Genomic DNA, 25,000 nt, shown 5'->3' with positions numbered 1-25,000 from the left:
CTGTTTGATTTGCTTTAGAATTGTAGCTACATTATCTTTATTTTTTTATTATAATTTTTTTTTTCAATTTTTGAATGCTCTCCCCTTTTGACTAAACACTACACTGTATTTACTACATATTATTTATTTATGTATTTATTTCTTTTCCTTTTTCTTATTTTTAAAAAATCTTTGAATGCTCTCCCCTTTTGACTAGATTCTACACATCTTGCTAAGGAGAAGGCCAAGGCTGATGCTGACTTTTACAAATTCAAAATGGAGGCTGATGCAAATAAGGTATGTTAAATTGTCATTGTTTTTCCCTAAATTTTGTACGTCTCTCTATTTTGTGCGGCTATGTGATCTTGTGGAAGGTCCTAGGTTTGAGTTTCGCGCTCTGATTGGCTCATATTTGAGTCCTTAGAAAAGGCTCGAACATTCTCTCACCATATTCAGATGTAAAATTAGTACCTGGCTGTTAACAGCGTTGTCTCCATCTGATAAAAAATTCCTGTTAGGGAGAATAAAAGGAATTTTTAAAAATAATAATACTAATAAAACCATCTTGAGTATCAACTGCTAAATATACAGAAAGTCCTTCAAAGCCTTTAAGCCCATGGAGCCAGAGTTTACCATGGTTTTTATAGCGTGAAACGGACAATATCAATTGCTTGCCACCCTTTGGATAGGACACTAGTCTTTTGTAAAATACTTTCCACCAGATCTAATGGATCCAGCTAGCCAATCACTGCTGGGTAGACATGGGGGTCAAAATAAAATCTCGACTTCTCCCAATCAATCGTGATCCCTTTGCTTGTTAAACGAGTGCTGTTTCAAATGAGCTATCAGGGCCCTGACTAATTCTTCAGGCTTTGATTTGTATGATTTGCATGACTTTTTAAAAATCGTGTGAATCTATAATTAAATTCAAATTTGTACTTACATCTTCATTAAGTAAAAATTTACGAGCAGGCACTGGTGTAAGATGAATGCGAGAAGAAAAAAAAAAAAAAAAGAGCCTGCCTCGACTGGAGAATAAAGCATAGACTTAATGATTACTGGTAGCTCAGTCGATAGAGCACACTCTTCGCACGCAAAGGGGCCGAGATCGATCCCGGGTGCAGTTGAGATTTTTTTCTGACCCCCAGCAGTGATTGGATAGCTGGGTCTGTTAGAAACAGAAAGTACTTTGGGATAAACTAGTGTCCTATCCTATCCAAAGGGCAGCAAGCAATTACTATTGTCCGTTTCACGCTATAGAAACTGGGATAAATTTCGGCTCCTACTGATTACTGGTAAGATCACCTCTTCAGTCCCCTGTCAAGACAGGCTTTGTTTTTTCTTATAATTTTCTTTCTGGATTGTAATATGAAGTAAATAATGTTTTCGTTTTCTTTTTGCTTTGGAAAAGAAACAACAGCTATTTTCTGGTGCTTCCTCTGCTGTCCTTTAATTCAAGTTATCTTATTGCTCCTTTATCATTACACACTTGGATGTCAGAGAATTGTCTTTGTGTAGTTGTAGTCCTTTAGAGCCATTAGGGCCCATAAAGTCGCAGTTTATTCCAGTGTCTATATCGTGAAATGGACAGTAGCAATTGATTAGTACCCTTTGGATAGAACACCAGATCTAAGAGACCCATCTATCCAATCACTGCTGGGTGGACAGGGAGGGGGTTTGGAAAAAAATTTCAACTTCATCCGACATTGATCTCGGTCCCTTTGCATGTGAAGCAAGTGCTCTACTAACTGAGCTATCGAGATCCCTATAGCCTTTGTGTACCAGGCTGTAATTTGTATAGCCAATGTTTTAAAATGTTATTCTAGATTTAATCTTTTAGAATTATTTTTTTTATTACAATCACTGCATTTTTGCTTTTTGCTTCTTTTTTGTGCATTTAGCTTATGTTGACCCGAGAATATCTGGAAATGCTCAAGTACAAGTCCATTGGAACCAACACCAAGATCTACTTCGGCAACAGTCTTCCCAATGTGTTTTTAGACTCGCCCACCTTACAGTCGGCAAGTCCGTCGACAGTGGAAGGGAAATCACAGGTTGGTACAGCAGAATCACGTTGTTGTTGATTAAATGCAAAGACCTTAAAAATTGGTACCATATTCGTTGGATTCTAGCACGTTGAATTCCATCACACTCTGCAATTTTGGGATGGACATCAAGCTGAGCAGGTGACACTGGAATTGCAGGGTTGCCAATTAAGGAGGCAAAAATTTACTGAACTTTTACACTAACACATAGACAGACCTCTATCTGAGTGCTGAACTCCAGTAAAAAGACGTTATGTGCTTACTTTTTATCCGTTTAGCAGGTAATTGGAAAATATACTGAGATTTTATAACATACTGAATTCCATAAATATACAGAAAATTGGCACCCTTGGAATCGAACTATACAATCGCTTTCTCTCTCTCTGGGGATCCTTACCTCCCATAGTAGGCAGGGAGGTACATTCTATGTCTTCTATCCCCCTATGTCTGTTTTCCAACATGCTTTCTGTCTTTGTCTTGGAATGAGATTACTTGGTTTTGTCCTGGCCCTGGCCCCGATACCCTGGCTGAGAGGGAAACAGTCAAATGTATAGTTAGTTTTGGGAGATGATATTTTTTTCCTTGTAAATCATCTCTCTGTTATGCACTGTATTATGTTTTGTTTATGTATTATATATGATTTGTAAACATTTGAGTGTATTCCTCTTAGTGGGGACCTGTGCTTGTGTCTGGTTGTGACTTTTAGGTGATCTCATACTTAGTACTTTGATAGTGTGCTCTTGGAATCTACATCTGATCCCTATTTGTTCCCAAATTCCCCTATGTCTTACTTTTTCTTGGGTGCTTTAATTGTAATTCTAGAACTTTTTACTATCCCATTTTCTTCCTTTTTACTGGCGCTGATATGACCTTAATGTGTTGCTAGCGCTGTAAAACCATTAAAAACAAAAAACAAAACATCTCTCTCTCTCTCTCTCATATTTTTAGTGCAATGTTCTGTAGATTTAGAGATTTCATCTTCAAATACATTTAGCGTAACAAAAAGTTTAAGTATAAGCTTTATTAATATAATTTTTCGAGTTGATTGACTTTTAATTTTTATTGAACTTGGTATTTACTTTATTTCTTTCAGAAAAAGTGAACAGTTGACTGGTGTTGAATGAGTGCTAGAGCTATGTACGAATACCCTGTTACTTTGATTGTGAGATGAACACGTTGTACAGAAGTAATGCTAACTGGTCGCTTAATTATTTCCCAGAAATAATTCCAATTTCCTCCTCATTATTTCAGAGAAAGATGAGATTGAATTTTATTTTTTTTCATTTCCTGTTTTGATATTACTGTAATGCCTATGAAAAAAAAATAGTTGTTTTATTGTTATTTATGTATTTGGATTGTCCTTTTTGCTCAACTAAAAATCAAATATAATTTACTGTATGAATTATAAATAAGCATTGGTATTAGGTTTTATATCAAGTTCTGAATGGTTTGTATGGCTCCGTGGGACACAATAAATTGATCAGCATCTTCTTTATTATAAAGATATTACCCATAAATAGATAAATTAATGAATAAATAAATAAATAAATAATATGAATATGCTTGATTGAGTTTATAAATGTGAACTTGATCATGGGTGCCATGTTGCCCCCCCCCCCCCCCCCCCCTCCCCCTCCTTTATAAAATATAATATCATCATCTGAAATCAACTGCATATGCTTTGAAGGAACTAATCAGACGCACAAACTTGGTTGATTGACCATAGAGGATGATAACAAAATTGACGACTTCATAACTTTATTATGCCCCGGATCCGTTATGAGGATTTGGGACACAATCTGGAAAATCTGTACCCTGGAATTCCGGGATATCCCTGAAAATGGCACCCATGAACTTGATCAGTATTTCCCTTTTTGTTGTCTAAGCTCTGATTGCATACTTACCTGCTTACTTGAAAATTTAAAAGTGATAAATTTGGAACTGGGCACCGGTGTAAGATAAAGATATGAAAACGTGTGTATGAAACAGTGCCAGGCAAAGCAAGAGAGAAAGATACAAGAAGAAGAAAAAAACATCCCAAAAATTCAGCCTGCTTTGACTGGGGATCGAGCATCAGATGTCCTGCAGGAGGTCTGGGGTTCAATCCCTAGTCGAAGCAGGATGATTTTTTTCCCCGTATTTTTCTCTCTTCTTTGTCACCGTTTCATACACACGTTTTCATATCTTTACTTGAAAGTTTCAACATTCAGTTTCGAAGAGGAAAATAATAGTCACTAGTCATTAAATTTTAACTTTGTTAGCAACCAATTACATCAGCAAACTTGAAATAGCATCGCTAAATCCTTACGCCATGCTCTTGGAATCTGCTTCTGGTCCCTATTTGTACCATTTCTCTTAGTTTTTCTTAGATGCTTTAACTGTAAGTCTAGATTTCTTTGACTATCCCATTTTCTTCCTTTTTACTGGCGTTGATATGACCTAAATATGTCACAAGCATCGTAAAACCCTAAAAACAAAGAAATATGTCACACAACTTATTGACTGTGAGTAGCTATTTTGCTCACTCTGTAGATGAATCCCAAAATTTGTAGTTGTTCAATTTTTTTCTATCAAGGTAGGCAGGTTTGTGGTTGTAATTGAAAAGCTGTTTGGTTGTGTGGCTTCGCATTTATTTATTTCTGTTATATTCTTTTTGTTGATGTAACGAAACCTCACAATATTGCCCCCCCCCCCCCCCCCCTCCACGGCCTCCTTAGCTATTCTATTGGTTTAATTATGATATTAAAATTCATAACACTTTGTTAATCTGCCCACTCATTACTAGGGAGTCTGAATAGCTCAGTTGGTAGAGCACTCGCTTCACACGCAAGGGACCGAGACCAATCTCGGTTGAAGCCGAGATTATTTTCTTACCCCCCCCCCCCCCTGTTAACCCAATCATAATTGAGCAGCTGGTTCTATTAGATCTTGTGGAAAATACTTTGCGATAGACTCGTGTCTTACCCAAAGAAATGGGAATAAACTCCGGCCTAATGGTTCTAGAGGACTACTGCTCATTACAATGACCATTTTGTGAAGGTCTCAAATGTGAGGGTATAATAATGAGGTTTTACTGTACATCAATATGTAATTTATTTGTCCATACATGATGAATAGACCGTGCTGACCCCAGTGTTTGGGCAATATGAGAATGAATGATGATTGATCTGCTGAGTGTCAAGACATTGTCAGTAGAGTATATTTTTCACACTACGCTCTGATGGCTTCAAGTTTCTGAAACCAATCAGTGCTGGCGCCCTTGTTTACATTGACATGTTTTTGCAAATGAAATCCTAGGTAAATTATCGGGTACCTTTCCTTTTTATTTCATTGCATTCTCGCACTAAGGTAACATAGAAAAATGTTTGACTGAATTTAGCATTTTGATTTAAGCATGAGCTATTTTTTGGGGGAGTGGAGTCCCGATAGTTCATTTGGTAGAGCACAGGGACCAAGATTGATCCCGGGTGCTGTAGAGATTTTTTCTGACCCCCCTGTCCACCCTACAGTGAATGGGTAGCTGACTCTATTAGATTTGGTGGAAAGTACTTTGCAATAGACTCGCATCCTATCCAAAGGATAGCAAGCAATTGCTATTGCCCATTTCACGCTACAGAAACCGTGATAAACTTCGGCTCTATGGACCCAATGGCTTTGAAGGAATTTTTTTCTTCTTTTTAATGAGCTATTTGTTTAGAAGTATTACCATGGGTACTGTGTTGTTTTTCTTTTAATGAAATTATACATATGCATTGTAAAATTAAAATGCTTAATTTGGAATGCCCTTTTTTTCCTGCTAAAGCAGAGAAACTGGCTTTTTGAAATTTTCTAGCTGACTTTGGTCAGTGCTGGTAAGTTGCTATTGTCTGTTTCATGATATAGAAACTGGGATAAACTCCTGCTCTATGGGCCCAATGGCACTGGACTTTTTTTTATGAGCTATTTCTTTAGAACCATTATTACCATGGATACTGTTTTTCTTTTTCTTTTTAAAAAAAAAGGAAACTATGCATATGTATCGTAAAATTAAAATGCTTAACTAGGGATGCCCTTTTTCCGACTAAAGCTGGGAAACTGGCTTTTTGAAATTTTCTAGCTGACCTTGGTCAGTGTTGGTGAGTTGCTATTGGCTCTATGGGCTCAATAGCACTGGGCTTTTTTTTTTTCTTTTATGAGCTTTGAGTTATTACCATGGATAATGTTTTTCTATTCTTTTTTAAAAAAAAGGAAATTACACACATGCATCGTAAAATTAAAATACTTAACTAGGGATGCCCTTTTTCCGGCTAAAGCTGGTAAACCGACTTTTTGAAATTTTCTTGGATGGTGTTGTTGAGTTGACTTTTTAAAAGATGAAAGCTTTGATTGTTTAAATGCAAGAGTTGAGGGGAAGCTAGATGGATGTGTGTCCTTTTCTATGATTTAAGGCTGATATCCTGGGTGGGGATCCTGACCTCCCATAGCGGGCAGGGAGGTACATACTGTGTCTTCTATTCCCTTATATCTATTTTCCAACATGCTTTCTGTCTTTGTCTTGGAATGAGATTACTTGGTTTTGTCCTGGCCCTGGCTGGATCCCTGGCTGGGAGGGAAACAGTCAAATGCATAGTTATTGTTTTGGGAGATGATCTTTTTTTCCTTGTAAATCATCTCTCTGTTATGCATTGTATTATGTTTAGTTTGCATATTATATTATATAATTTGTAAACATTTGAGTGTATTCCTCTTAGTTCGGGCATGTGCTTGTGTCTGGATGAGACTTTTAGGTGATCTCAAACTAAGTACTTTGACGGTGTGCTCTTGGAATCTACATCTGTTACCTATTTGAACCAATTCCCCTTTGTCTCACCTTTTCTTTGGTGCTTTAATTGTAATTCTAGAACTTTTTACTATCCCATTTACTTCCTTTTTACTGGCGCTTATATGACCTTGATGTGTTGCAAGCGCCGTAAAACCCTTAAAAACAAAAACAAACAAAGGCTGATATCATTTAATGAAGAGAAGCTTTGCACAAAATATATTCATATATGCTGTCTTTATGAGAAAGTTTTGCTTATCTTAGCAAAGGGAGCATCCCTGTTAAGATTTAGAGGGTTTGTGAAGATAGTTATGATTACTGTTTCTGTGAGCGTTTTACACTTTCTGCGAGCTTTTTAATAATTATTTAAATTACTAATGCAAAATATTTTATTTTTTCTAATTATTACAATTATATTTCATGATTCTTTCTCCATTTCCCACTAAGATTACCAGTTTCCAGGTCCCAGAATTCCTTTTTTTTTTGTTCTTATTTTTCTTTCAATGACTATTGAAAATAACAAATGACTTGTTCATGACTCTGTGCCTTGTATAACTATGGAAATTCCGTGAATCATGTTAGATGACTTTTACTTTTGCATGTTCACAGACCAATTTTGATGTCAATGAAATGCACTTTGTATGTTTTGTTTTTGTTAATGATAATGATGGATGGTGAGCATAATAAATACAAAACATGCAATTCTTGTTTGCCAAGTTGAGATCCTAATACTACCTTGTATTTTACCATTGCTATCTCCCCTTCTCTCTCTCTGCCAAATATTTGGTCCACATGTTGTGTCAATGTATGTAAAGAAAAAATGTACCAACATGGGTTATACAGTCGAGCACATGTTCATGATGTGATCTAATATATAGTTCAACCCCCCCCCCCCCCCCCTCCTTTAAACTTTTGGATTTATTCAAACCTTTTTTTGGTCCTAATAATATGTCAGTCAATCCTCTCCAAATAAGTAATAAAAAAAGAGCGAAACAGAGCACAAACTCATCTTTTAAAATTATTGTTTATGCTTAGAATTATAACATGGAAAACAAAACATGCATATCTCTGACTCTTAAAAGAGAAAAAAAAAACCAATGAAATCATTGCATTTTGCATCTCACAATATGGATTTGAATCCCAAATTTCGTTTTGCTTAGTCCATGTCTCAAATTATTTAAATTGATTGGTATTTGAATGACGAGTTTTCTGACCAAATTTTTTAACGCATGTTTTTTCGGAGATAGCAGTTAACTAGTTAAAAGTGAATAATGAGGAAGGAGATTTTGAGATTAAGAAGAGGCTAATTTTCTTTCTTGTATTTTCTACAACATTTTTAGGTGTTATATCATGAAGATAACCCCTATAAACAAAGTAAACAATGAAAGATTGACAGTGATAGAATTAATGTTTTTTTCCACAAGTTGTGTCTGTGTCTATACAGTGCCATATTATATTTTGTTTTAGATGAATGTGACGTAATGATAGTAAAAGATCTACTGGTTTTCTATTCTTGTGAAATGATAGTGTTATTTACTATGATTGAAATGTGGAAATATGTGTGTGAGAGAGAAAATAAACACTGGTCCTCGTGGTTTTTTCTTTTTTAATGTAGGTACACAGAAATACTGAAGTGCCAATCCGTTCTTATCAAGAAAATTTTCTGAGACAGATATTCATAATCAATTCCTCATTATTTTTTATAAAAACCGATGACTTTTTCACTTATCTCTTATGTCATTCATTTATTATGATTGTCATGATTTATTGATGTTGCTATAGTCAAGAAACAATTTTTTAAATCGTTATCAAAGTTATAATTATATTTGAGGTAATCAACAATTTCATCTTAAATCTGAGCTTAAATAATCTGAACACAACTGCCTGGAAATCAAATTCTCAAAATTTTATTTTCAAGTTTTCCTCAAGATTGTGGAAATTATTTCACCCACACAAACTTGTTAAAAGGATTATTTATTTCCAACATGACTCAACGGCAGGGAATGAGATAACCGAGGGGTTTTATTTTAAAATCGTACACTTATTCTCTAAATCTTATTCTTTTTGAACACCAATGTTACCATTTTTCATGTATCGAGGTTAGAAAGACACTTTTCTGCAAATATAGCAGCTTATCTTGAACATTGCATATATTGTTATTAAGTTTTGATACAGTCGACAATTTGAGAATATCATCACCCTGACACAAAATTATGTATAAATTTTCCGACTGTTTGGGGTTAAAGGTCAAAAGAAATTTCAAATTCAGATCATTCTTTTTTTTTCTTCTTACATTAAAGCTTTCATTATTTGACCATAGACTAGGAATGTCCGTGAGCCTAGTTTACGGGAAGCAAATTGATAAGATGTAAAAGTAGTAATGAGTGTTCCAGAAGACAACATACAGGTAACCATTTTATGACTTCAATGACGAGTTGGTTGTTTCCAAATGTCCCCTTTGGTCATTTCCATTAACCATTACCACTGATTTTGTTGATAAAATATTGTATTTGATGTTGATGTCATCTTACATATATTCTGGCTGGAGAGGTAACTCTTGCTCTCTTCCTATTCTATACTTTGACAAAACATTTTTTTAAAAATTTGACCTTTTAAAAAATTTTGATCATAAAAAAAGTTTATATTTTGAACAATCAAAATGACTCCCGACCCGTCAAAAAGTCTCAAACCCGACACTTCTTTTAAAGTTAAACTTTGCGAGTAGTTTCATTTGATTGATATTAACTCACTCAAGCCTAGCTCCCTATCTCCGCGCTGTCCAATCTACCCAAGATATGTTTGGTAAAATTTAAAGTAAATTGGCATGATTTTTGTTTTGTTCAACTACAAATATGCAAAAATTTAAAACAATGGTCTTAATAATGTGACCATAATTTGTCTTACATAAAAATATAAATAACAATGGGGTAAAAGTAGCCACAGTGAAATACAGAGAAAGTCGGTGTTAGGGGCACGGAGATAGTTGGTGTTAGGAGCGAGTTAATGGTATAAGTTTTCTGGCCAAAATGAAAAAAAAAAATCTGTTTCGTCAAGAGTAAAGTATTTTGTTTTCCATATAGCTTTCTTCATTTGGTACAAAATTAGACTTTTTGGTCTTTCCCAGGCCCTTTCTGGGATCCTTACCCCAATAAAGAGAAACATTCATATCTTGATTGGTTTGTTTTTGTTTTTTTACTACCCTTATTGTAGTATCTTTGTGTGTCAATCTTATTAAATAGTCTTTGGTATGAAGACATAGTGTATCTCTTTTGGCAGGGATTTTGTGCCTGTGGCTGGATAAGACATTCTTAATCATCTCTAAGTTGATAAGCAGGTAGATATCTCTCGGGATCTACTTCTGCTCAATTTGAATCTCCCCCCCCCCCTCATTGCCTTACTTTTTTCCTGGGCTAATGAAACTAAAAACTAAAGGTGCCTAAGTGTGCTAGTAAAGATGTTAAGAAAATATAGAGTAAATGTATCTCACATATAATGAAACATACTATGTAAATGATGTTTCGGCCCTTGTCCCTTTTCGTACAGACAAAACATGCAAAAGAATGATGAGAAAAAGGCAAAAGAATGATGAGAAAAAGCATGTTTTGTCTTAAAGAAGGTTGATGGCCGGAAAAACGTTTGTTTTGTACAGTTTCAATATATACAAGCCACATTTATTGTTCGTATTATTTTCTCTACTTTTTTTCTGAGTGTTTGCAAGGGTGGGTAAATCTTGATCAATAATCTTTTTACTATCATAACATCCAACCATTTCTGGTGCTGAAATGAAGTACCGTATAACCTCTATAATCAAATACTAGATACACATATATTACATATCATATTACACTGAATTATATTTTTTTTGTGTCTTGATTCGTAACCGTTTTAAAATGAAAATAAATATGATTTAAAATAGTAATATGATGTAGATTCACATGAATTATTTATTGAAGAGGAGTTTGATTCATTTTTATTTTATTAACAGACTTGATGTTTCAGATTAAGAATTTATAAATAAGAACAATTGTTTTATTATATTAATGGATACCTTTTATAATGTATGTTTTGAATAAAAGCTGTAAACAGTTCATATTTGTCTATATAACCATGTTGTAAACAGATGGGGTTTTTTTTTCGGTGTAAGCAAAGCAAATTACTATTCCCACCATGCCTTGACACTGAAATGACGTAAAAGTTTTGAAAGCTCCGTATAAGCTCTTAAAACAAACATGGAAAGCAATAAATGACAAAGGGCCGATTTACAAAAGGGATTAACAAGGACTTTTTGAAGTAATTTGAAGAAGTGCATTGGATGCAAATCATGGTGGATTAGCAAGGAGGTTTGAAAGAAGCATTAAATTGGTTCAGGAAATAAAGTAAAAACCAGTGAAACTGAAAACAGCTAAAAAAAAAAAAAAATGCAAGCAAAAGATGATAAACAGAAAACCATTTGAAAAAGCATTTTTTCTCTATCTCTCTTATTGTTATTGTATCAAACACTTGGTCACTTTTGTTTAATTCCAAACTATCACTAAACTGAAAAATTTTGAAAACAAAGATTGATTTGAATATCCTTGACATGATGAATCTTTAGTTCTATTTTGGAATTGACAATAAAGACATGCCACAATTCCAATTTGAAGTGTCATGTTTTCTCTTTTTGGTACGGGAAAGGTGACTATTAATGGAGACAACGAAAGTATTGGGTACTCACTGGATTCTGGCAGGGCAAACTCCAGCACACACTCCAATAAAGCACACTGGAGCTGGATGACCGAAATTTTATCTTTATAATAAGGCATTACCTCCCAAGAGTATCAGATTTTGGCTGCGTAGGGCTCCCCGACCTCCCAACGTGGACAGGGAGGTACTTACTGTGTCTTCTATCCCTCTATATTTGTTTTCCAACTTGCTTTCTGTCTTTGCCTTGAATCAGATTACTTAGTTTTGTCTTGACCCAGGCCGGAGTCCTTGGCTGGGAGGGAATTAGTTGAATGTACTATAGTTTTGGGAGATTATACATTTTTTCCTTGTAAATCATCTCTCTTATGTACTGTTGTTTTTTTTTATTTTAAACATATGATTTGTAAACATTTGAGTGTATTCCTCTTAGTAGGATCTTGTGCTAGTGTCTGGGTGAGACTTTTAGGTGATCTCAAACCATGTACACACAGCTTGCTCTTGGAATCTACATCTGTTCCCTATTTGAACCATTTCCCCTATGTCTTACTTTTACCTCAAGTCCTTTTTATTGTAAAACTAGCATGTTTTTACTACCCAATTTCTTCCTTTTTACTGGTGTTGATATGACCTAAATGTGTTGCAAACAAAAAAATCATACATCAGATTTGGACGCGCTTGGATTCAAACAGGCTTTTTGGCTTCTCCAGAGAACATGCTAGAATCCGGCGAGTACTCTACCACCTATTATCCTCTTGACAAATACTAACAATTGAGATGTGATTTATGCAGTCTCTTGCCTTTTATTGCATTACTGAATACTTTTTTTCATACCTTTCAATTGCTTGCTTACAAGCATGTTTAGACATAATACATGGACATTCAATTTAATGTTGCAACAACTCTCAGTTTAGATTTAGATGTGTTTGTTACAATGCAAAAGTCAATGAACGGAAAGCAGTAATGGTGAGATCATTTCGTATTGTTTATTAAGACAAAACTTTAATTCTGTGTCTTTAAAAAAAAAATAATATCAAAACTTAAAAGTTTTTATCACGTCCCATAACTAATAAATAAATAATAAGAGCATTTCTATCACGCTTTATGCCGTCTCCACAAATTGCTTTACATAGATAAATTAACCAGTGGATTTTTTTAAAAATTGGGATTTGCAACACACCTTCAAGCCTGTTTCAACAAACATTGCTAGTTGTTAACAAGCAATAGAACAAAATGAAACTGGCCTCTCTTTTCTCTGTTACTGTTTTTAGATTAATTGTCAATTGTGTGATAGTTGCTCATCGATGTTTAAGGTTACAGTTTTGTGTGTTGGTGCGATAGATGGTGGGTAGAGCTAGTGAGTGTTTTACTTATACACATAGTTTCGATAGTAATTACCGGTGTAGTTTGCTTAGTCGAAGAGGATTGGTTATGTTTTCCTTTCGACTACAGTCTTAATGCATTAAGCTTGCACTGTGTTGGTAGATAATGAATTCCACACACACAGTTGCAGTTTGAATCATGAATCAAATATGGCCAAATATTAATTGTCGGGGAAAAAAATAACAAACTGAAATTGTAATCAAAAGGGTTGTTTTGCGTTATCTGTTACTCTGACGTGGTATTTGTCTTCTTTATTCCTTTTCCTGGTATACGCTTTGCTTATTAATTCATTAATCTGCCAACAATGTTTTTATATCCATCCTTGTTACTCAATAAATTATGATGCTTTGTGTTCTCTTGTTTGTTTTGTTTTGTCTTTTTTTTGTTCATTTCTTCAAATCTGGTATCGTGTGAACAGGAGACAAAAAAATTAAATATAAAGTCAAATGATCAGAATTACAAAGCTACTATTATAAGAGACTACCCATTTCTAATGATAAAAACACTTCCAATTTAACGTAAATTTTTATCTTGTGAGGCTATGTGGTGTGACACTCGCTTTTGGATCAGAAGGTCCTGGGTTCGAGCATTGCTTGGGGCATAGTTTCACATTCTCTCACCGTACTCTGGTGTAAAATGAGTACCTGGCCCCTAATACCGTTATCTCTGTCTGAAAAACAATTGTAATATCGTCTAACAGGCATCATGTCTCGTTCTACATGTTATGTGTTGCTGTTGGTCAGGGACCCTCTGTAAAGCGCTTTGAGCATGTTTAGTGGATATTGCACTATATAAAAGCTCCAGTTTATATTTATTTTAGAACTTTGATTAAATTTTCAGTGTCTGGTTCACATCAACACAATACCAGATTGAAATGACAGGCCACATATTAAGTTCCCAGTTCAGTTAGGTGGAGATCTCAGGAAGAGCAGCTGGAGGTGTTTTCCCAAACAAACCATCAAAGAATTTAACAATCTAAAGAAAACCTAAACGTTTGAGTGTATTCCTCATAGTTGTACCCTGTGCCCTATGTATGGATGAGAGCTTAGATGATCTTACCCCAAGTACACTGATAGTGTGTTCTGGGAATCTACTTCTGTCTTCTTTTGTCTTACTTTTTCTTGGGTGCTTTTAATTGTAAATCTAGATTCATTTTTTTTTACTATCCCATTTTATTCCTTTTTACTGGTGTTGACATGACCTAAATGTGTTGCAAGCACTGTAAAACTCTTTAAAACAAAAACTAAAGCAAAGAAAACCCAAAATAAACCAAACCCTCTATACCCCAAGAGACTGTGGCAGATAATTTACAATTTGGACACTTTTCCAGCTTTTGCCAAAAAATCTGAGTATTTGGCCCACTTCAAGAATTTCCGGCTCGGGTAAAATCTTCCTGAAAAGTTATTCATCTGACTCCTAGGCCTTCTGTTTGACATACTTACATAATCTGAATATATAAATAACATTGCTTGACTTTTGTGGTAAGACATGACACCGTACCACCATTGTGCCATCGATTACAACACAACATGCAATTTTGATCACAATGTTCATGATGGAAGTAATGATAACAGGAGGATTAGCTGTATGTTTGCAGATGGCTGACAAATCATGACTGTTACACAGATAGATGATCAATGTCCAATCCAACATTCTGTTGAACTTTTTCCACGGTGTAAGGTGCAACTGATTGGGTAAAAGAGAGAGAGAGAGGAAATTAGATATTAGAGAGCTTGAAACATATTTCATATCAGCGCCAGTAAAAAGGAAGAAATTTGGATAGTAAAAACATTCTAGATGTACAATGAAAAGGACAGGAGACAAAAAGCAGGGAATGGGTCAAATAGGAAACAGATGTAGCTTCCAAGAGCACACTATCAGTGTACTTAGCTTGAGATTACCTGAAAGTTTCATCAAGACACCAGCACAAGATCCCACTAAGAGGAATACACTCAAATGTTTACAAATCATATGTTAAATATGAAAAAAATAACAGTACATAAGAGAGAGAGATGATTTACAAGGAAAAAAATATCATCTCCCAAAACTATACATTTGACCGTTTTCCTCCCAGCCAAAGACAGGACAAAATTAAGTCTCATTTCAAGACAAAGACAGAAAGAAATTGGAAAACAGATACAGGGGGATAGAAGACACAGCAAGGACCTCCCTACCCACTATGGGAGGTCAGTAACCCCAGCCAGGATTTTTGATTGGACGTCACAATGTAAACATTTCTGTGACCCGCATATGATCTGCTTAACCTATCTATTGTTTTAATTGGTTTAAAAAGGCTCAGCAATAGAATGTCTCCTACTGTGACAAAAGTGAGTAGTATTTTGGAGTGGTTAAGGTATGGATGGGTGATATTGAATGCAGGTACAAAAAGGATGCCTAACAGGCAACAGTTGTGAAAAAAATGGGAATAGTCCACATGGCAAACTGGGGATATAAAAAAAATTAAGGGGTGTAGGTATTTGATTAGGTCAGAAATCTGTGATTCAGGTTATCAATATTTATTGTTTTTATTTTGTGAAATTAGCCAAGATCTTAGCGTCAATAGTTGTTGAGGGAACCGATACCTGGAAAGTTCATGCCTGGACCTGACTGGTATTCTTCTCTGTTAGGGAGGCAATTGTAAGCTTGATTTTATCCTCCTCTGAGAGAGTAAATTTTCTTTTTATTCTGCTCTCTCTCTCTCTCTCTCTCTCTCTCTCTCTCTCTCTCTCTCTCTCTCTCTCTCTCTCTCTCTCTCTTCCAACTTTTCCTCACCAGTGTTCATGAAGTCATCTATTCCAAACAAATCCTTGCGGGCAGACAGTACAGCTGCTTTGATGGCAAATAAGGCACCAACAGACAAACAAAGTGGCGGTTCACCTACAGCTGGTAATAAAAACATTAAAAAAAAATAAATTATTTATTTATCCAAAAGCGTGACCTACAGGTTCAATCTAGTAACATATAATGTTAAACAGGATGCCAAAAATTTGAATTAAAAGCCTCTTAAGACTAAGTTAAAATAATATTTTATGGAGGAAAGAGTTTTAAACAAAAAAGAAATTAAAGCATTTATATAGTATATCCACTAAACATGCTCAAAGGACTTTATAAGGGGAACAAGCCAACAGCATACTTAACATGTAGGATGACACATGATGCCTGTTAGACAATGTAATTTTTTTTTTTCGACAGAGACAACGCTGTTAATGGCCAGGTTCTTATTTAACACATGAGTACAGTGAGGGAATGTAATTAAAGAGCCTTTTATAAATACTCAATTACGTGCCGCTCAAACCCTGGACCTTTTGGTCAGAAGGCGAGTATCATTGCACAAGACCGAACAAACAAACCAAAATTTTTTATTTTTTTAAAGAAAACAAAGCAAAAAAAAAAAATAAATAAAAAAATTAGTTTTATTTATTTATTTATTTTTTTGTATATATTACTTTCCTCGGTTTACAGTGTTTACATTTTATGTATCAGAGCTTTCTATAAAATGATTAAAAGATTCCACTACTACTCTCTATGATAAACCAATAAACGTGTTTGATGAGGATTAAAATGATTATTCTTCAGCTGAAATGCCTGTATAATCAATTCAAACAGTAAGTTTGGTGGATTTGATCCAATCCGATTCAATCCATACTGTTGCATCTTCAACACTGAAGAAGGTGCTGATAGCTCAACCTTCGTTAGAGCACAAGACACCCATAGGGGGTCCAGATGGAGAGCACTCACTTCACATGCAAAGGGACCAAGCTTGATCCTGGTGAAGTCGAGATTAAAATAATTTCCGACCCCCTCTTCACATAACAGTGATTGAGTATAGTTGGATCTTTTAGATCTGGTGGAAAGTACTTTGCGATTGCGATAGACTAGCGTCCTATCTAAAGGGTAGCAAGCAATAGCTATTATCTGTGTTTCACACAACAAAGACAGGGATAAACTCTGGCTCCAATGAGCTTAATGGCTCATATTTCCATATGCAAAGCATACTTTATTTGACACTTTAAAAAAAAACTTCATGCTGAAGACAACGGGAAACACTCAAGACTCTTAGGGTTCAATGGGATTGCAGTTTGTGAGTTATTGTTTGAAGTGGTTTTAGATTTAAGCAAGATTACCTTTAGCACCTAAAGCGCCTGAGGGATTAGGATTGTCTGGTAGGAGGTGAATTCTCCAGTCAATGGGAATGTCTTTACTTGTTGGTGGCTTGTATTCCTGTCAATGTAGATATATATATATATATTAATATATATATATATATATATATATATATATATATATATATATATTAATATATATATATATATATACACACATACACACGCACACAAACACACACACAATCGACTTGTTAGCAACGACATTGTTGGTTTTGATGGTGTAGTTTATTGTTAATGATAGTAGTATTGGTGATGGTGAAGATGAGGATGATAATGACGATGATGATGTTGATGATGATGATGAAGTAGAGGAAATAATTCAATACCCTCTATTACAAGCTGTTAAGAGGAAATTAATATTCATATTCTTGTAAAGAAACCGATCTAGAGATCCAGACTACAACAAAAACAAAAATGAAAAATGCGAATAATAAACCTCTCAAACCTTTTATTGACTTGTAAATACACAGGTTGGGATTAGAACCCTTGATTTTACTTGATCTATATACACTTATCTCTTGCATGCACCATTTCATTCAATGTCTCTAGCTTTATGAAAAAGCGAGACATAGTTTCGTCTAAGAAAAAAATGAATATTATTACCCATGTGCCAGCATTCAATACAGCTCCTGTTTTATCATCAAAGATGGTGTCTTCGGATAGAAAACAGCCCAGTCCCATGACAAAAGCACCCTCGATTTGGCCGATATCGATGGACGGATTCAAACTGGAATACAATTAAAATATATTACATTTAATCTCTGGTTGAGGTTGAGTCCTCTAACTGTACTCAGGTGTAAAATGAATACCTGGCTGTTAACAGCGTTGTCTCTGTCCGAAAATTTCTTTTAATATCGCCTAACAGGCATCTTGTCCTGTCCTACATGTTGTTGCTGTTAGCCAGGGACCCCTTGTAAAGCACTTTAAGCATATTTAGTGGATATTGCGCTATATAAAAGCTCAAGTAGTATTTATTGTCTTGGAGTTGGAGTTGGAAAAAAATTAATTTTTGTGTTTTGTGAATGACATTTCGTTTGTGTTTTATTGTATGACATTTCATTTGTGTTTTATTGTATGACATTTTGTTTGTGTTTTATTGTATGACATTTCGTTCGTGTTTTTTGTATGACATTTTGGGAAAAATTCTGAAAATAGTCAGTTAGAAAGCTTTGAAAAGAATTGAATTCATTTATTTGTTTACCTCTCACCAAAATCCCCCATGAAATCCACCCTGAGTATCTGTGATTCTCCAGTCAGAATATCCACTTCTGTTTCAATGACTGCTGCAGCATACACGAAATAGCTGAACAATTTATTGCCATCTTCTGGAGGAAATTGACTATAAAATAATTAAAAGATAAAGTGAAATTGGGACAAGTGCAAGAACTATGTATGGAAATAGAAAATAGAAATGGATGCATAAAACTGTTATCAAATAATGGAAAGTAATGTTATTAAGCTTCTGTGACAATTAGGGAGCAGGCACTGGTATAAGATAAAGATCTGAAAAAGTATGTGCAAAACAGTACCAGACAAAGCAAGGACGAAAAAGGCAAGAAAAAGAAAAATATCCCAAAAAATCAGTCTACCTCGACTGGGGAAGTTGAGGAAGACTGATATTTTTTAAATTGTATTTTTCTCTCTTGTTTAGTCAAGCAGTGTTCCATACACACACTTGCATATCTGTATTATGTTTCTGGCACTGTTTGAAGCCAAGCTGTACAGTTCTTAGGGAAAGAAAATGGCTTAGTAAAAACTAACTGACAACTTACAAATAACAGTCAACTGTTTGAACGTGAATATAAAATAATTAATGAAAATTTTAAAGAAATAACTTATCTATCTTCAATTAATTGCTTTTACCCTTTGAACAGGACACTGGTCTATCACAGAGTACTTCCAATAGATCTGATAGACCCAGCTACCCCATCACTGTTGGTTGGACAGGGGTGTCGGAAAAAACCCTCGACTTCATCTGGAATCGATCCCAGTCCCATTGCGTGTGAAGTGAGTGCTTTAAACTGAGCTATCAAGGACACCCCCCCCCCCCTGCACATTTACGTTAATATTTAAAAATAAGTCTTAATAAGTTAATAAGAAAGTTATTTTTTAAAGCATATAAAGTGGAAAAATTCTAGATTTGTAACCAGCATACGTACAGAAACTTTGCTTGAAAATCAATCATACGTACAGAAACTTTGCTTGAAAATCAATCATACGTACAGAAACTTTGCTTGAAAATCAATCATACGTACAGAAACTTTGCTTGAAGATCAATCTGACTCCTAACACACTGGGCACACAGTCCTTTCCAGTCCAGATGAGGATACTTGTTATAGATTGGTCGCATTCGTTCAGTCAGAATCCTGCAAGCTTGAACAGCTGCCTGGTTGAGATATTTTCCATTATTATTATTATCATTATCATGAATGTTATACTCATCATTATTATTATTCCCATTATCTAATTCCTATTGCCTTTTTTTTTCCTGTTTTCATTTCACTTTTGGGGGTCCCGACAGCTCAGTTGGTAGAGACACGCATCACACCCAAAGGGACCAAGATCTATCTTGGGTAAAATCGAGATTTTTTCTTCTTCTGAGAATGTCAATAAAGAGAATTTTCCAAGGGGGTCCAGATAGAGAGCACTCACTTCACATGCAAAGGGACCAAGCTTGATCCTGGTGAACTCGAGATTTTTTTTATTTCTGACCCCTCTCCACCTAACAGTGATTGAGTAGTTGGATCTTTTAGATCTGGTGGAAAGTACTTTGCGATTGTGATAGACTAGTCTCCTATCTGTACTGTTCAGAGGGAGACTCAAACTCTAGACCCTCCCTTCTGAAGGCAAATGTCATACCACAAGACCTCAAACTTATTGAGGACAATAAAGACATATCATTATTATTATTATTATATGGCCTGCTGAAGGGCATTGAGTATGGTGAGACTGGAACTGCACAAGATAAATGTGTTTATATATTTGAACATAGGATATAAATTTTCGATGAAAACATAACCATAGATATTTACCTGTGTTGCTGTCTCACTCGCAGCACTGCCCCCTGTTGGACCTGGGTTGGGGATGATGCCATTTTGATTGGGCCTGACTTTGACAAGGTCCAAGGGAATCCTGAGAGTATGGGCCACAGCCTGAGATACCTGAATTGGATTGAGATAAAAACAGAAACTTTTAAATTAGTTTCGTTTACCATAAGGAGATAACTCTCTCCTTACCAGCGATTTTCAGAATTTTCCCCAAAACTTCACACAAAAACAGATTTTTCTTACTCAAACAGAAAAGCAAGGAAAACATTCTATACATAATATTGTTCAACAAAATGAGCTCTAGAACACAGTGTCAAGTTTTTTTATAACGGTAACAAAACAAAAAAAAATTCTTCAAATTTTGTGATATACACAAGAAATGAGAATGATAAAATTATTGGTTGCATTGTAACAAGTGTGATGATTTTGTTTTAAACACCATCCTCATTCTCTCATTCGTCTTTAGTGTATTATTCCTCATGTTTTGTTGACATAGAGGAAATCCAAAACAGCCACATCGTCTGTTTTAGTTAATTAAAATAAAGCTTACGATACATTTGATTATTATTATTATTATTATCATTATTACCCGGTTTAGAATTAGCAGAAGTAACAATAAAGGACCGACAATACCTTAGTGTAAAGACCTTGCCCCATTTCCACACCAGATGTAAAGACACAAACAGTTCCATCCTTGGCATAGATGGACACATGGACACCTTGAGTCGCCCCAAACTTCATTATTCCATATTTGAGTCCTGTCATTGTAAGGCCCCGTTTCTTCCAAAGATTGTCCTGAAAAAAACCCAATCAAATCAAACAAGATTTCAATGTCTTTATTACAAATTCACAGAATATTCTTGTGGTTCTGAGAGCTCAGTTAGTAGAGCACTTGCTTCACACGTAAAGAGATTTTTTCTTTCTGACCCCCCCCCCCCCCTATCCATCCAGCCATGATTGGGTAGCCGCTGGGTCTGTTAGATCTGGTGGAAAGTAATTTGCGATAGACTAGTGTCCTATCCAAAGGATAGCAAGCGATCACTATTGCCCACTTCATGTTATAGAAACTGGGATAAACTCCAGCGTCATGGGCCTAATGGCTCTGAAGGACTACTTCTACAGTTTATTCTCTTCCTTTTTCACTGACGATGGACGATTGATTCGTTCCAATATTTGGTCTATGTGAAGATGTCTTGGTAAACTGGGAAAACAATTTGGTGTCTCCAAAATTAAATATGGACATTTATATAGCACATTTCCACGGATTTTCCCATGCTCAATGTGCTTCACATTATTTCATTCATTCCTCCAGCAGGCCATATGGACCCGTATTTCCATTTTGTTGGGCATCCTTTTTATCTGACACTCTTACATAATCCATCACTGCCTATAGTCAGGCACTCGTTCGCACCTGAGTCAAATGGGGTAGTGTGCGTTGAGTGTCTTACCCAAAGCCACAATAGCGGAACCGGAATTTTCCACAGTGATTGTCACCCGTCTGCCACTGATCATCCTTAACATCATTTTACTTTTGTTTCAAGATGAGACACCATACCGCTGACCCACTGGGTCACACAAGTATGGATAAACTCCGTCTTCTGTAACTTTGGCTTGTTTGTTTTGATTTTAAGGGTTTACAGTGCTTGCAACACATGAAGGTCATATCAAAAAGGAAGAAAATGGGATAGTAATAAGTTCTAGAATTACAATTAAAGCACCCAAGAAAAGGTAAGACAATGGGGAATTGGTTCAAATAGGAAACAGATGTAGATTCCAAAAGCAAATGTAAATGGGCATATCTATTCTATCATTCAATGTTTTTTTTTGAATACCTGATTGAAGACAGAGACTTGTTCCATTCTCCTGTCCACTTCAGCCACAGCCTTCAGGCGTTGCCAACATTCCTTCATCTGACAGTTCTTCATGTCATAGCCAGAGTGATCCACCTACAGGGAACAAATAAACAAAAATATAAACGTGAATGATGAAAGTCACAAAATCAACAATAGCATAACATTTTTTTAAAAGTCCTTCAGAGCCAAAAGGCCTATGAAGCCGATAGATAGACAGAAGGGGGGGGGGGGGGGGTAAAAAAAATCTTTTTCATAACAATGCACAATATTTTATAACAATGCACAAGCGTTTCATAACAATGACAAGCATTTCATAACAATACACAAGCGTTTCATAACAATGCACAAGCGTTTCATAACAATGACAAGCATTTCATAACAATACACAAGCATTTCATAACATGCACAAGCGTTTCATAACAATGACAAGCATTTCATAACAATGACAAGCATTTCATAACAATACACAAGCGTTTCATAACAATGCACAAGCGTTTCATAACAATGACAAGCATTTCATAACAATGCACAAGCATTTCATAACAATGACAAGCATTTCATAACAATGCACAAGCGTTTCATAACAATGACAAGCATTTCATAACAATGACAAGCATTTCATAACAATGCACAAGCGTTTCAAAACAAAGCAAGGCAAATTTTACTCAAGGACAGACCAGTCGGATTTGGATTTGGCATACAAGTACGGTAACAATGCTCAAAAGACTAAAACACTCCACAACTAGTACTCTCAAATTTTCTACACCTGTTATTTCAAAAGCATCTGGTAGTAATTTGGTAGCACAGTTGGTTGAACACTCACTTCACAGGGTCTGAGATCAATCTTGGATGAAGTGGATATTTTTTCTGACCCCTCTGTCTACCCAGCAGTGATTGGGGAGCTGGGTCTGTTAGATCTGGTTGAAAGTACTTTGTGATAGACAGGCAGGCATTTTGTATAAATGGGTCACCTGGTTTTTGCTTATAAGGTTAATCTCCTTGAAAACAACAGGATGCATGTTGACAGCTTTTGCCGCATGTTCCATTACAGTCTCGACAATCAAAGCAGCTGGGGCACCGCCTGTGAACACATGAAGTTGGGGGCAATGATTTTTTAAACACTTTGCAATAGGCAATGATTCATTTATTTTATATTGTTATCATCATCATCATTATTATCAATTTTATAATTATTATCATTATCATTATTATTATTATCATTATTATTATCATTATTATTATTATTATTATTATTATTATTAATATTATTATTATCATCATCATCATCATCATCATCATCATCATCACCATTACTGTCAATGTTATTATTAATATTATTATTATTATTATCATCATCATCGTCATCATTATTATCATTCTTTAGCAAGTTCTTTAGCACATATTTCATAGAATTCCCCACTTACCAGGAGCTCTGACAGGGGATGCACATTGCTTATTTGTCATCATCGGATATGGTCTTATCTTCCAATGTGGAATGTAGTAGGCTAAACAAGATCAGACAAAACGAAAAACAAACTTAACTCACTCAACCCTAACATCGATTATATCTGTATTTTACCCCGTGCCTATTTATTACATTTTTCTGAGACAAATTATACGCATAGTATCAAAGCTAATGTTTTTTAATTTTTACATGTTAATGATAGTTGAATAAAAATATCTATGAACATGCTCTAAATACATTTTTTTCCAATTTTGAAAAATAGCAAAAAATCTCTAGGATTGAGTGAGTTAATCTTGGTCGAAAGCAAAAAGATTTGTTTTAAAAACGGAAAAGTAAATATGGTAACTCCATAATTTCATATGAATGGACAGATACCAGGGTTACATTCTTTGGTTCTTCTTCATCGTTAGGGCAGCCAACATCATCATGCTGGCAACTCAACAAGGTCTGAGCCATGTTGTATGTGCTTAGAATGGCCAGGAATTGTTCATGACTTAGTACTGCCATTATTTCCTCTGGCAGAGTCTTCTGTTAGGATACTCATCTCTTCTTTTAGACTCTTCTGTTAGGATGATCATTTGGCAGGACACAATAATAAATAATAAAGCTATTTAAAGTAAATTATCTTTAGATGTCTCATTTGTTCTTAGAAGTTCAAAGTGAAGTCATTTTAACACCTGTTAAAAGGTTTCAGATCATTATCTTACATCAGTGCCTACTCCCTATACGTCATTTTGTGTTAATCGCATTGGACAAGCGATAAAGATGAAGTGACTCACCACTGTCCATGTATTTACATTGTTTGTATAGTTCCCACATGGCTGTCGGGTTACAACCACAGTCCATATAATGATCCATCTCAATCGCCTGGATTTTCCCGTCCATATTAACACCAACCTACAAACAATTATAAGAATAATGATTTAAGAAGGGATATGATAATAAGAGAGAGAGAGAGAGGAGAGCAGAGGAGAGGAGAGGAGAGAGAGAGAGAGAGAGAGAGAGAGAGAGAGAGAGAGAGAGAGAGAGAGAGAGAGAGAGAGAGAGAGAGAGAGAGAGAGAGAGAGAAAAAGAGGGAGAGAGAGAGTTGTTTGTTGATTTTTAAAGGATTTACGGCGCTTGCGACACATTCAGATCATATCAGCACCAGAAAAAAGGACGAAAATGGAATAGTCAAAAAATTCAAAAGAATTTCATTTAAAGCATACAATAAAAAGCAAGACAAAGTGGAATTGGTTCAAATAGGAAACAGATGTAGATTCCAAGATCATACTATCAATTTACCTAGTTTGCGATCACATAAAAGATTCATCCATACACCAGAACTAAGAGGAAACACTCAAATGTTTACAAGATAGGTTCAAAACTAAAATTATATAACTATCACAGAGAGAGAGAAACTGCTCTTTGTTGAGGACTGGGAGAGAAAAAACATCTTTTGGTAAATGATTGAAAATTCCCTTTCTGAGGAAAGCTTTCTTTGGGGCCTATTCCAGGTAAGATTAAAATTGCCAAGGGTCGATATAGTTATGTCCTGTTATCAGAGCAATAAAGAATAAATTTCTTGCTACGAGAGAGAACACG

At 35.3% G+C, this 25,000-nt stretch overlaps 3 protein-coding genes across 4 annotated transcripts in view; 2 read left to right on the top strand and 1 right to left on the bottom strand.

Annotated features, from left to right (window-relative positions):
* LOC144973469 (erlin-2-like) overlaps positions 1-13,240 on the top strand; it is a 26,917-nt gene extending 13,677 nt beyond the window's left edge. Inside the window, exons 11-14 of one of the 2 annotated variants that reach the window (XR_013645548.1) lie at positions 197-276; positions 1,881-2,033; positions 3,118-6,451; positions 7,004-13,240. Coding sequence is in view for 1 of the 2 variants with exons in the window: in XM_078915943.1 (XP_078772069.1) it covers positions 197-276; positions 1,881-2,033; positions 3,118-3,126 (242 nt within the window). In the remaining variant the exon portion in view is untranslated. Of the gene's footprint in view, positions 1-196; positions 277-1,880; positions 2,034-3,117 lie in introns of both variants that reach the window. The other variant, XM_078915943.1, reaches the window with a different exon arrangement.
* Positions 1-25,000, top strand: part of LOC144973468 (core histone macro-H2A.1-like) — a 592,749-nt gene that overhangs the window by 51,808 nt on the left and 515,941 nt on the right. The gene's annotated exons all lie outside the window — the stretch shown is intronic.
* LOC144973466 (uncharacterized) overlaps positions 13,212-25,000 on the bottom strand; it is a 38,240-nt gene continuing 26,451 nt past the window's right edge. The window contains exons 24-35 of the mRNA XM_078915939.1: positions 24,196-24,313; positions 23,376-23,456; positions 22,923-23,032; positions 21,931-22,044; positions 20,732-20,893; positions 20,084-20,212; positions 19,307-19,437; positions 18,253-18,390; positions 17,655-17,778; positions 17,010-17,106; positions 15,658-15,768; positions 13,212-14,571 (exon numbers count right to left, since the gene is read on the bottom strand). Of these exons, the coding sequence (XP_078772065.1) occupies positions 14,504-14,571; positions 15,658-15,768; positions 17,010-17,106; positions 17,655-17,778; positions 18,253-18,390; positions 19,307-19,437; positions 20,084-20,212; positions 20,732-20,893; positions 21,931-22,044; positions 22,923-23,032; positions 23,376-23,456; positions 24,196-24,313 (1,383 nt within the window). The 3' untranslated portion in view covers positions 13,212-14,503. The remainder of the gene's footprint in view (positions 14,572-15,657; positions 15,769-17,009; positions 17,107-17,654; positions 17,779-18,252; positions 18,391-19,306; positions 19,438-20,083; positions 20,213-20,731; positions 20,894-21,930; positions 22,045-22,922; positions 23,033-23,375; positions 23,457-24,195; positions 24,314-25,000) is intronic.

Source organism: Berghia stephanieae, chromosome 5, assembly GCF_034508935.2.
Source record: "Berghia stephanieae isolate SIO BIC M18660-M18661 chromosome 5, UCSD_Bste_1.3, whole genome shotgun sequence".
NCBI lineage: Eukaryota > Metazoa > Mollusca > Gastropoda > Nudibranchia > Aeolidiidae > Berghia > Berghia stephanieae.
This window is presented reverse-complemented; position numbering and strand designations above follow the sequence as displayed.